The 13893-nt window shown below is 46.7% G+C and overlaps 1 protein-coding gene across 5 annotated transcripts in view; it reads left to right on the top strand.

Annotated features, from left to right (window-relative positions):
- The window catches only part of dacha (dachshund a), a 414265-nt gene that overhangs the window by 288180 nt on the left and 112192 nt on the right, over positions 1 to 13893 (top strand). For all 5 annotated transcript variants that reach the window (XM_085996109.1, XM_085996121.1, XM_085996115.1 and 2 more), the window contains one exon: positions 11687 to 11859. In XM_085996109.1, the coding sequence (XP_085852235.1) occupies positions 11687 to 11859 (173 nt within the window). The remainder of the gene's footprint in view (positions 1 to 11686; positions 11860 to 13893) is intronic.

The raw sequence follows: 13893 nt of genomic DNA, 5'->3' as shown, positions 1-13893 counted from the left end.
AACGGAGCCGTGGTCGGCCGCCAGACAGCTTTCCCTGCACCAGGACGCGGCCCAGCAATTCTGTCCAGTGCCCACTTCGCAACACAGCCCGCAGCCGTCCTACGTGCCTCGAGACTTACGACATGCGGAGTTCGTCTTCGTGCGCCGGGACGCGCACAGAGGCCCGCTGCAGGCACCATACACCGGCCCCTTCCCAGTATTGGAGACGGGGGACAAAGCTTTTCTTATCGATGTCGGCGGGAAGCCGGACCTTATTTCAGTAGACCGCCTCAAACCGGCGCACCTGGACCTCAGCTTCCCGTTTCGGCCGGCTCTTCCCCCGCGGCGGGGCAGACCTCCCGCGTTGGCGGCGGCCCCACAAGAGGACCAAGACACGCCAGAACCTTACTTCCCAGCCGCCGCCCCACCTTCGCTGGCAGCCCGTCCAGCCAGCCCACCGGCAGACCAGCCGCCAGACCAGCCGACGAACCAACCGGCCGACCTCCCAGACAGCCCTCCTCACACACCAGATGGCTACTACAGCCGTTACGGCCGCTTGGTCAAACCTCCGCAGAGACTGACTTTTACAGTTAACGAGGATTCTGGGGGGGCGTATGTGGCGTTGCCACATTGGGGAAACACTGTGTATATGTAGATAAACCTGTATAATCCCCTTTTAACTGCTGTATTCCCCTCCCCCCGCAAGACAGTTGCAAGCTGAGAGGAATAAGGCACGTTCAGACTTGCCTGCTGCTGAGAGAAGGAAAACCAATCAGGTTCCAGCAGGTGACCAATCCGTGAGTCATCACAGGTTCGCGGGCTTCACAAATTCAGTACTGTATTGTGAGAGTTGGAGTAAAGACCTATTTCTTGTAGCTCGCTGTGTTGCCTATTTCTTTACACGGGAGACCGTAGTCCCCCACAGTACCAATACATTGTTTGACACATGCCACTGTATCTTGTGTCCAAAGGCAATATTGTGGCAGAGCCACCAAGGGTCTCAGAACAATTAGTAATAATCCCTTTAACTACAGTATAGTGCAACTGCGGACTGCACCTTTAAACTGCCTGTTAACTGTACTGTATGGTGTTTTCCTGCACTCCACGTGATGACGTCATGACGCTGCTCACGTGACCACCGTGGCGCGAAGAACGTGATGACGTCATGACGTCAGCTTCCAGAATCTTCCAGTAGTCGTCGAGTGCCCAGCAAGCTGTATAGACCTGTATACCGTTTCTCCTGTAGTTTCCCCGCTAACTTCGTTGTTCATTAAAACCTGTTGATTTGATTCATCGAGTCGAATACTTTATTCAGCTAGGAACCTCCGTTCCTACATTGGTGACCCCGATCTCGTCGGACAACTTTCGTCGAGGATGAACACGAACGCCGTCGCCCTTAAACTGCCGCAGTTCTGGGAACAGCAGCCTGCAGCATGGTTTTTCCAGGCAGAAGCATAGTTCGCTTTCCGGGAGGTCACAGCGGATGCGACCCGTTATTATTACGTGGTTGCCGCTCTCGACAGTGCCACGGCCTCGCGGGTCGTCAGCATCCTTGGAAGCCCACCGGAGGAGGGCAAGTACGAAGCGCTTAAAGCCCGTTTGCTACAGGTATTTGACCTTAATAAGTCGGAGCGGGCACGCAAGCTTATTTCCATGCCCGGCCTCGGGGACTCAAAACCGTCAGAGCTGATGAGTCAAATGCTCACGTTGTTGGGTGCGGAACCCCAATGCTTTTTATTCCGTGAGCTTTTCCTCTGCCAGCTACCCGAACCGGTTCAGGCGGCATTGGCCAACACAGCCATCACAGACGGTGCTGAACTCGCAGCAGAGGCAGACAAGATATTTACTGTTACTCAGCAATGTTGTGCAGCCGCGAGGTGCTTTTCCCCCACGCGAGAGAAAACGAGCCCGCCCCCAGCAGGATGGTGCACGTACCACGCCCGTTTTGGCGCCAAAGCTCGATGCTGTTGGCCTCCTTGCAGTTTCCCTCAAGAAAACAAAAAAAAAGAACTCCAACAAGCCCGCGTCCTCCCGGACGGATGACAAGGTCTAAATAGCACAGCAAGTTAGCTATGGCGGCAGGCTCAGCGGGCAAACTCATTTATGTTACGGATTCCGTTACGGGCCGCCGGTTCCTGTGTGACACTGGCTCACAGTGCAGCATCCTCCCAGCTTCAAAGCTGGACCTACTATCCGGCAGCCAAGGGCCTTCCCTCGTGGCAGTAAATGGCGCGGCCATGCGTACGTTCGGGAAATGGACGGTAAACTTAACCTTTGCCGGTCAACGTTTTGTCTGTGGCTTTATTACAGCCAAGGTCTCACAGGCCATCCTGGGGGCTGATTTTTTCTGCACCAACGGTCTGCTGGTCGACGTCCAACACTGCCGACTCATTAATGCGTCCACTTTCCACGCAGTGCCCTGCCACCGCAGCACCGCCGTGTCCTGGTCAGTGGCCTGCGCGGTTCCGTCGCAAGACGGCTTTACGCGCCTGCTCGGCGAATTCCCGGAGCTCACCAGGCCCACTGTTTCGGCGACAAGCACACGGCACAGGGTGGAGCACCATATCTCCACGACCGGAGCACCAGTTTATGCTCGGGCGCGGCGATTAGAAGCCGGCAAGCTGGCAGCCGCAAAGGCTGAGTTCCAGACCATGGAGCGCCTCGGGATCACCCGGCGTTCGGACAACCCTTGGTCTTCCCCACTGCACATAGTCCCCAAACCAGGCGGCGGATGGCGACCTTGCGGGGATTACAGACGCTTAAACGACGCCACGACACCGGACAGGTACCCTATTCCCCACATCCAAGATTTTTCGGCTCATCTGGCTGGAAACGCTATATTTTCTAAAGTGGATCTCGTTCGTGGATATCACCAAGTTCTGGTGCACCCTCCAGACGTCCCCAAAACGGCAGTCATCACTCCGTTCGGCCTTTTTGAGTTCCTCCGCATGCCATTCGGTCTGAAAAATGCTGCTTAAGCATTCCAGCGTTTGATGGACTCTGTATTACGGGACCTACCCTTCATTTTTGTCTATTTAGACGACATCCTAATAGCCAGTAAGGATTCGACAGCTCACATCGCCCATTTACGTACACTTTTCGCCCGACTCAGCCAACACGGCCTTATTGTCAATCCGGCCAAATGCACATTCGGAGTATCCTGCATTGATTTCCTGGGACACAGGATTACCCCAGAAGGCGCCGTCCCACTTGCCACCAAGGTAGAGGCAGTTACCGCATTCCCGCAGCCTCGCACGGTCAAATCCCTGCAGGAGTTCTTGGGGATGGTAAATTTTTATCATCGTTTCGTCCCCAAAGCGGCCCGGTTGATGCAACCGCTGTACGAAGCACTAAAGGGAAAGTCGGGCAAGGATGTTCTCACTTGGACACTGCAAATGGACCAGGCGTTCCGCGATACCAAGGCGGCGTTGGCAGACGCAACTATGCTGGCACACCCACGTCCGGGCGCGACTGTGGCCCTCACTACGGATGCCTCCGACTACGCCATCGGAGCAGTTCAAGAGCAATGGGTCAACGAGGGTTGGCAGCCGTTAGCCTTTTTCAGCCGCCAACTGCGCAAGAACGAGCGAAAGTATAGCACTTTTGACAGAGAGCTGCTAGCCCTGTTTTTGGCCATCAGGCATTTCCGTTTCCTCCTAGAAGGCCGCCCGTTCACTGCCTTCGTGGACCACAAGCCGCTCACCTTCGCCATGGCCAAAGCGGCGGAGCCTTGGTCAGCTCGGCAGCAGCGCCACCTCACGTTTATATCCGAATTCACGACGGATTTGCGGCACGTGTCGGGCAAGGATAATCTCGTGGCAGATTGCCTTTCCCGAGTCCCAGTCCAGGCAGTCCACCTGGGCATCGATTTCGTCGGACTGGCAGGGGATCAACTGGCAGACCCAGAGGTACAAGCGTTTAGGACCACGCCTTCCAGTTGGCAGGTTGCAGACGTGCCGTTTCAAGAGGCAGGAACCACGCTCCTGTGCGACACATCCATGGGAGTGCCCCGGCCCATCGTGCCGGTCGAATGGCGCAAGAAGGTATTCCAGGCAATCCACGGGTTATCTCACCCGGGGATGCGGGCTTCTCAACGGCTAATGTCCCGCAAATTCGTTTGGAAAGGCATGCATCTGGACGTCCGGGACTGGACAAACAATTGCGTCGATTGCCAAAAGTCCAAAGTTCACCATCACGTCAAGGCCCCGCTGGCAAACTTCCCGGTGCCTGAGCGCCGTTTCGACCACGTTCACGTGGATTTAGTAGGCCCCCTTCCCGGGTCACGTGGATTCACACACCTCCTGACAGTCGTAGACCGGACCACCAGGTGGCCAAAGGCGATTCCATTGGCCGCCACCACCGCAGCAGACGTAGCCAGGGCATTTCTTTCGTCGTGGGTAGCTCATTTCGGGGTGCCATCGGACATCTCCTCGGACCGCGGTTCGCTATTCACCTCAGAGCTGTGGAACGCAGGGGCACAAGGCCTGGGGACCAAGCTGCACCGTACCACTGCGTACCATCCGCAGGCGAATGGCCTGTGCGAAAGGTTTCATCAGTCCCTCAAAGCGTCCCTCCGTGCCAGCCTGCGAGGACCCAACTGGGTGGATAGGCTCCCATGGGTGATGCTAGGCCTCCGGACAGCACCAAAGGAGGATCTTCAGTCTTCATCGGCTGAGCTGGTTTATGGCCAGACACTCAGAGTGCCAGGTGACTTCCTCCCTCCACACACCGAACCATGGTCTGCAACTCAACAGCTCCTACTGCATCAGGAGGCGGCTAGGAATTTCCGGCCCATCCCAACCTCGCAGCACGACCTGCAGAGGCCTCATGTTCCGACGGAGCTCATGAGTTCGGACTATGTCTTTATTCGGTAAGACGGTCACAGAGACCCACTCAAGCCGCCGTATACCGGACCTTTTCGTGTCGTCTCATCAGGGGAAAAGTTCTTCACAGTCGAAGTCGGTGGAAAGTCTGATACTGTTTCGGTCGACCGGCTCAAACCAGCCCACCTGAATCGGACTGAGCCTGTCGTAGCTGCCCAACCGCCTCGCCGTGGCCGACCGCCGTTAGCCACCAGACCAGCTGTGCACCAACCCACCGCCGAACAGCCCGATTCGACCGCCGACGCGCCTGCACCTCTGACCACCGTTTCTGCCTCGCCCAAGACGCCGCTTCTGTCGCAACCCGGCACTGGTTCTTCGAATAACGCCCCGTTCCCGCTGCCTGAGTTTCGCCGCCGTTCGGCCAGGATCATTAAGCCTCCTACTCGGTTGACAATGTCTGTTAAAGTGGATTCTGGGGGGGCGCCTGTGGCAGAGCCACCAAGGGTCTCAGAACAATTAGTAATAATCCCTTTAACTACAGTATAGTGCAACCGCGGACTGCACCTTTAAACTGCCTGTTAACTGTACTGTATGGTGTTTTCCTGCACTCCACGTGATGACGTCATGACGCTGCTCATGTGACCACCAGTGGCGCGAAGAACGTGATGACGTCATGACGTCAGCTTCCAGAATCTTCCAGTAGTCGTCGAGTGCCCAGCAAACTGTATAGACCTGAATACCATTTCTCCTGTAGTTTCCCTGCTAACTTCGTTCATTAAAACCTGTTGATTTGATTCATCGAGTCGAATACTTTATTCAGCCAGGAACCTCCGTTCCTACAGTATCATCATGTTTAAATAAATTGCTGTAAAGTTGGCAATGGCAGCTATTGAAAATGTGTCTTAAAAGGAGAAACACAGTGGTAGTGATGGTGGTTATTGTGAATTTAGACTAGAGAGATAGACAACTGGTGTATCGGTGGTGCTATCTGATCATGTTTTGTGCATTTTTTTCACTACAGTGAGAAAATGGTACATTAATAGATTACCAGGAACATGCATATAAGGCACACCTATAATTGCCATCTTTTCACAAGTGATAAATATATACTCATCTCATCTTCAAAAAAGCACAGCTTTTTAAAATAAAATTACATATGAAGCGAACACAGAGCCAGCTTCCCAAGTACTTTTATTGTTCTTATGACAGCTACTGAATCAGAGATTACTGTACGAGCACTTTAGTTGGCGAGTGGCTAATGAAATCGCTACAAAATCTTATCCAAAGTGTAATTTTGTCAAATGATGGAATATCACTTTAAAAGTTAAATAACCATTTAATATCTGAAGTCTCTGATGTTGTAAATAAATTGAATAAAAGCTAACTGAAATTACAGGCTCATGACTAAACCCATTTAAAGTGTACTTTCTGTTGGTCTCACGTTGCCTATTTGAACAGCAAGTATTAGAGTCACTGCTGATTAAAAAAAACAACACTATAAACAGGATATGTTATAATAGCCACAGATAATCTAACAAAACTTCGTTCCACATAAAGTATCATCTTACATTCTCCGTGTTTGATATCCATGCATTGTTTCAACTGTACTCGTGAACTCAATTGCTCAGTCTGCCAAGACGAGGAAGCAAATGTTCTCCAGTTGTGTTTAATTACCTAATTTATGATCCATTTGTTCATGCACTTCAGGTGGAAGTGAATCTTCGTGGGACAAAGAGAAACTCCAGTCACCCACTACCACAGGGTCACAGCATGTACTCAAGCACACCACACTGTCTGGTCAACACAATCTCGCAGCCACACACCCGCTTAGCCCACTCCAGCAGAATCACCTTTTAGCCAACAGTAAGCATAGTCTGCATCTACCTTTTCTTTTAGGCCTGCAAGGACTCGCAAGTGTGTGTGTGTGATTGTGTGTGTGTGTGTGTGTAACAGTGTTGGATGACTGCCAAAATAACTCATCTACATAGATAAGAATTCAGAATATAGTAAAAAAAGTAAAAAGTCAACTTCAAATTTCAGAAAGCCAACAGACAGTGGTTGGGAAGGGTGGCCACTTGGGCAAGGTACTAAAGGATCATTGCACATTTTTAGAACCATACCCCAGCACTTTTAGAAGAGATGGGGAATAAGGGAGAAAAATTGGAACAAAAAAGAATGAATTCATGTATAAGGCACAGTCTCCTCTACCTTACAGCATGGAGATTAAATTGATCCCATATTAAGGCCATAGCTGCTGTATTAGAGTGACATTACATAGCTCAGTTCATATCATATCTTAAGCACAACTGCCAATCAGATAAATTACTCCTGTAGCTAACCCTTTAGCAAGATTACAGCCGTCAATAACAAAGCCTCCCTTACATCAAGCTCACGAGGAATTCCCTGGCCTGCTGGGATGGGAGGATTTATAGCCAGTCATGAACACAGGGATCCACATTCTTAGCAGCAATTAGTATAACACCCATGGGTCTCCTTGGGAACTCCAAACAACTCATCACATCATCAGTACAATCTGGTACATTAAACCACTATTTGATGCCTATTTGTAAACATTCTTATTATCGGGAAATGACTTGCGTGCTAGTGCAAATTAGCATTGTGATTTATATATGCCATATAGCTATGTGTGATATATATCTATACTGGATATTATAGTGAGACAGAAGGTTGAATCTGGCCTCTTCTGGTATTTGAGAATGTAGCCGTGAATTGTAGGATGTGTTTATTTTCATGTTACTGAGCTATCACTGTATTGTTGATCAAGAACCATACAAGGACGTACAGAAAGACTGTTTACATTGCTCAAAAAGTTACCTTCACCATGCTGCTGTTGGAAACTTACAATTACAGTTGAGCAGGGAATGGTTTGCAATAAATCGGTTTGGTAAAGAGAGGACAAAGGTTCTGCCCACAAATTGCGAAAGAGATTAATGACAGACTTGCAAAAAAAGTTACATCAAGATTGTTCTGCACAAACTAATTTAGTAGAGTTGAATAGAATGAAGACATGTTAAGTTATACATCAAATATTGCTTGCTGGCCTGGACTGCTACAGCTACTGATTTGGCGAATGATAGTGTTATGGTTCAGGCTTTTCTTCAACATTTTTGTCTCGTTGACCTTCCAATTGTAATGTTATGCATGAATTAGTTCATATTTACTGCCAGAACTAAAAAGAGATTTTTTCAGTAATTATTCAGTTCAAGAGGCCTCTGAAGGCAGAGCTGCCAATCATCCATGATTAAATGCTTGAGAGAGTTACATAGAAGTCTGATGAGTAGGTGCTCATACATCATCTGCTTTCTGTACACCTGTTAATACCTTTACCATATATAGCTGAATTAGCACACAGAACAGTAGCATAGTAGTTATGTTACTTGACTAATAATCCAAAGGCTTGGATTAATGATTCGGAGACATGAGTTCAAATCCCACCATGGGGAATTTAAATTCAGTTTATTAAATAAATCTGGAATAAAAAGCTAGTATTAATGAACTTACTGGATTGTTGTAAAAACTCATCCGGTTCACTAATGTCCTTTAGGGAAGGAAATCTGCTGTCCTTAACCTGGTCTGGCCTGTATGTGCTTGACACGTAACAGCCCTCTGAAATGGCCTAGCAACCCACTCAGTTGTACCAAACTGCTACAAAGAAGTATACTAAGAATAAAACCGGACAGACCATTCGGCTTTACCTTCACCACACGGACTGCAGCGGTTCGAGAATACGGCTCACCACCACCTTCTCAAGGGCAATAAATGCTGACCTTGCCAGTGACGCCCACATTTGTGAACAAATAAAATTTCCAGATCAACTGACCTGGCCCATAGACAATTAAGCACAAAATTTCCACTTCTTGGCATGGAATTCCAGTGTAGTAGAATCGGAGGCAGCAGAATTTGTGCTAGAACCCGGATCCGCTGGGTTTGTGCCCCATTCACAAAGCCATGGCTGATTTTGATTGATGGAGACAACTTTTTCAGACATTGTTAGACTACAGGAATCCTACTAGATACGTCTCCAATAGGCCCAGCAGTACCTATATCCTGAGAAAGGTCTTCCATTGGTTATGTACTCCTTTATCTGTGGTGATCGTCTCAGACTGGAGTTTAAACTTGATCTCCATAATGACCTGCAACAAATTGATGGATATCTCATGCTGGTTAAATGTTTGAGTGCCAAGAGGATGATTGGAGCAGGCATAGGTGTGGTTTTGAGCTGCATGTAAGCCTCACGAAGCAGGAATGGAATCGTTATGGACCCCAGAGGGATTACCTTTTGATTCTGGGCCTGCCTGCTTTGGATCGCAAGAAGAGAATGAAGATTTATCTGTTATGTTTCGCCCAATCAGGCGCGCGGCTCCCTCTCTAGGAGTAGTAGGGTGCCGTTGTGAAATTCCGATTGCTCTGCTGGGTGGGTGTTTCAGTTGTGCTGCTACATGTGTGGCCTCCCCGCTCCAACTAGGTTAATCACCATGTCCTTGACATTGGGGATGGGACCATAGTATTGAGTGGAGTCTCCAACCCCCACAATGGCACTCAATTTTGAAATCAAGGGAAGATAGCCTCCATTTTAGTTCCAGTTATTTGAAAACAAGTCTGAAATGATTTTTTTTTAAATCTCCCTATTTTGTCATGGGCTGTAATTTATCAAAACTAAAACAAAAAGATAGCACATTTTCAATAATTAAGCTTGTGCAGACTTGGCTGGATCATTCTTTGTTGCATTACAAACACCACAAAGCAGGCTTTATTTTATTATTGCAGTTTCAGTATCCAGTGGGCATATATAAAGTGCATCATGGCCCATGGAATGTGTTTCAGCTGGGAGTGTACTTTGTCAGATATGCTCACTTTATATATAAAAAAAGTTGGTATCATTTATATACCTAAGATACAAAAACCAGAGGTGCCAACTGCTGTCAAATGAAGGCTATCCTGGTCGATTTTAACTCAAACCCAGGGGTGGCCTGATGAATTTATGCAAACTGAGGTATTATTCTATCAAAAGCACCCTGATTGAATTTTAATTGGGGCAGGTTTATCCAGAGAAAAAATAAAAATGACCACTGCTCCCAAACCAATACAACTTGTCCTGCTCTCATCCTCATTTCAACTCTGCTACTGTGGATGCCATACCTGGTTTAATCTACAGGAACATAAGCTGATTCTTCTTGACATACAGTTCTAGATAAAAGAAAACTGTAACATTTTATCTAGTATGCACAACACATATAAATGCTATGTACACATGAAGAGTTCAAGGATGTGCTCAAGTTTGACTAAGGAGCTTTGCTGAGCTCAGCTCTTGAGCAATCATACAAAATTTTGCAATATAGTTAAAAAAATGTTTCTGTGAAGTGGCTTGGCACATTTTTCTATATTAAGGGCATTATGTAAATGCCGGTTGCTGTTGGTTGCCTCTGATGGCAAAAATATAGAACCAGTACTGTTGGAGGCACCAAAATTCCCTTTGTAGGAGGCTTCGCCTAGTGCCTCTGATCAGTAGAGGTTGCTGGTCAAAGTAAACCGCGCCCAACCATGATACCAAGGTTAGGTTCACAATTTTTTGTCTAGCTACAGGAGGGCGATCGGACCAGCACTTCCAGGATTGCTGGCCTGCATCAGATATTCACCCAACGTTGGGGGAAGGTCTGAGCGTACTGGTAAAGCTGCAAATGAAACTTTACACTACGTGCGCACTTGTAGTCCCAATAAAGTTATGTTTCAAAGTTTCGAGTGTGTTGGTCACCATTTCCAAATCCACCCTACGTTAGAAAGGGGGCAGATTCAGCAGCAATGGAAATGGCATAGATTATCCATTGGATGCACTTCTGGATTTTAAATGATGTATAAAGTACATACAACCTGTGGTTGGTAGTCTTTTAACTCTGTAATACACGTGACTAGAAAACTATACTTGAAGGGTGTCTTTATGGATGCTGGAAAATGTCTATTTTTGTGCATGAGAAAATCAAGAAGATGGTCATCACCAGTGTTATTAGCCAACCTCCGTAGAGCACATTCATTAACCAACATTGTTAATATGTTTCGTTCATTTACAGAGCACTCACAAGAAATCTTTTCCCTTTTTCCTAATCTGGCCCCAAATTAAGGTCTGCCTAAACACAACACAACCATTACAATGTCCGAGTTAGAAACTTGCATTGTGCCAGGGAAATAAAGAAAAGCAGGTGCACTAAAGGAGGAGATCCCAGACTTTATTGCTGAGATCATGCCTGGCACAATCACAACAGTTATTTATATGAAGTTGTTTTGCCATCATTTCTTGCAACATCATCTTCAGTGGTAATATTAGTTGTGACTGCTGTGAAGGTGGCACCTGAACTGATGCATTTACTGACATGTTCTCTGGGGAAAGTCTTTGCACAAAATTGTTTATTCATTAGGGACTAGATATGCAAAATTAAAGCAGTAAAATAAAATGTATATTTCAGATCAGTATAGGCTTTAGACCTCATGCGTGGGTGGAGGAAGGAAATATCTGCTAAGAGGGTAGTCAGATATTAAGAAATCATTGACGGTTGTTCAACAGGACCCTCCATCATTGAGGTACCAGTTAGAAGTCAACCAATTAAAACAAGTGTCCACAGGTATGACTGAGTCAATAGTTATGCTACAACTGTTGAACATTAAATCATGCCTTAACATTGCTGTCAAATACTTAAGAGTTGTTATATGCATGTTCCCATCACTTTAAAATAACCACAAAGTGTTAAATTGGAAGTATAATGATGGACCATAGTAACAGAAATGTAGCAAATGAAAACAGGTCACATTCAAGCTGAAAAGAAAGGCATTAATGCACACAAACTTTTTTTTCTGTTTTTTTATATATAAAGGACTAGAGTTGCCATTCATGATGATGCCCCACCCCCTCATCCCTGTCAGCCTACCTCCTGCATCGGTTACCATGGCAATGAGCCAGATGAGTCACCTCAGCACCATAGCTAACATGGCAGTGGCAGCCCAAATGCACAGTCCCCTTTCCCGAGCAGGAGCTTCTGTTATTAAGGTAAGACTGAAACCACTGCAATCTCTATGTAGAAACAACTGGTAATCAGGATTTTGTTTTCCTTCGTAATCAATATCAAAACTGATGAACTGTTTTATTTTTCTAAAGGCTTTCAGTGGCCTGACTTATTACTTGTGAATGATGGGAGTGAAAAACCTTAAAACTCAAGGTTAAATTGCAAAAAAAATAGAATGCACTGCAAATCAGTGGGTGTACAGCACCTTATCTGAAATTTGCAGTCTGTAAACATGATTTTAAATCCAGGTGCAGATAACTGAGCACATACAGCCTGATATTTAAAAACAACTGTTGGGCCTTTCCTAAAGGAGCAGTCAAGAACTGCAGTCATATTTTAAATTCTATCTCTCTAGAAAAGAACCCCAGTGCATTGTTTACTTGTTTATGGTCATATTAAACAGCGTTGCTACCTTTAATGATTTGTTTATCTGCACCCCTAAGTCCCTTTGGTCATCTACCCCATTTCGACCTTAGCTTCCAATCAGTATATGGCCTCCGTATTCTTCCTACCAAAATGCACAAGCCCACAATTATTCGTTGTTGTCTTTCCCCCAAAAGATTCCCCACTCTACAAAATGGAACAGGTTTTCCACTCCTTAACTGGATGTCAGTAATCAGACTTGAAATCAGCTGTTTTAGATGCATTTATGTCTGCCGGGATTATTTTCCCCAGAAGGGGCATTTTTATGCATCCACTGGAAGCATGTGGGACTTACATTGGCCTCAGGATTTGGAGTTGGGAAGGGGGCTGCTCAGTGTCCCAGCCTGAGGGCAGTTAGTCTTCATGTTCTCTTATCTACAGTAAATCAGTACTGTATATTACATGGCGCACAGGTAGATTCTTGAGATGTAACGTTCGTGTTCTGTCCTCATTATGGTGTTAATGGTGGGTATGCATGCAGGTTGGGGGGAAGGGTAGGAAAGTTACTGTTAGATATGCTTCAAATGGCGGATAGCTTAAAAAGGTTATTTATTTCTATTTCAACCGCACCCACCCCCCACCACTTTGGAATTTTTGCTCCCTCACCTCTTGTTCTGTTCATCGTTAGATGTACCTTTCCTAATTGAGAGTGGATAGTAACACATCTGTTACTCTGTAACTGGTCCACAAGAGGGTGTGTAAAAGTGGTGTGGATATACTTGCCTTGCAATTTCCTCCTCTTGGGTCTCGGAATAAGTGCACTACCATTCTGAGGCAAAGTAGGAAAGTATCAATGTACTGGGTCACCTAAATGTCTTAAGATCATTCTTTAAAAAGAAGGAAAGCCTATGGGAAGACTTCCAGTATAAAAGTATCTCCCCCCCACCCCTCCAACTGCATTATTTGAAATAGAAAAACATTTTCCTAGGTACCTTTAGTTCAGTGATTAATATTTCCCTTCTTTCAAGCACTCCCATTGCTGCTCTGATGTTGTAGGCGCATGGGAACACCACCACCTGCAAGTTCCCCTCCAAGTCACACACCATCCTGACTTGGAAGTATATTGCCTTTCCTTCATCATTGCTGGGTCAAAATCCTGGAACTCCCTCCCTAACAGCACTGTGGGAGTACCTTCACCACACGGACTGCAGCGGTTCAAGAAGGCGGCTCACCACCACCTTCTCAAGGGCAATTAGTGATGGGCAATAAATGCTGGCCTTGCCAGCGACGCCTACATCCCATGAATGAATTTTTTTTTTTAATGATGTGGGACGCCTGCTCATGACTTGATGTGGCTCCTTGTACTAATGCAGAAGTCAACAGTTTGGACTGGTCCAGGAGGTTGAACCAGTAAAAGTACTAGTTGAGTGTACAACAGTACCTAGCAAGTACTGGAATTTCCCAGCATGGGCAACTCAGTTTCAGCCCCCAAGACTGTCTGAAGTGTCAACATGCAAGATTGTGCATAAAGATGCTTCAGGATGTGTGGCCAACTCTATGGTACACACCTTCAGAATAGTCGGGTTTGGGCCAGGTCCAGAATGGTCAGTCTCCATAGGAGGGAAAATTGTTTAAATTGAAGCTATTGTTCAACG

The sequence above is a fragment of the Somniosus microcephalus genome, chromosome 1 (assembly GCF_052327205.1).
Source record: "Somniosus microcephalus isolate GS21.2 chromosome 1, FLI_Smic_1.0, whole genome shotgun sequence".
Taxonomy (NCBI): Eukaryota; Metazoa; Chordata; class Chondrichthyes; order Squaliformes; family Somniosidae; genus Somniosus; species Somniosus microcephalus.
This window is presented reverse-complemented; position numbering and strand designations above follow the sequence as displayed.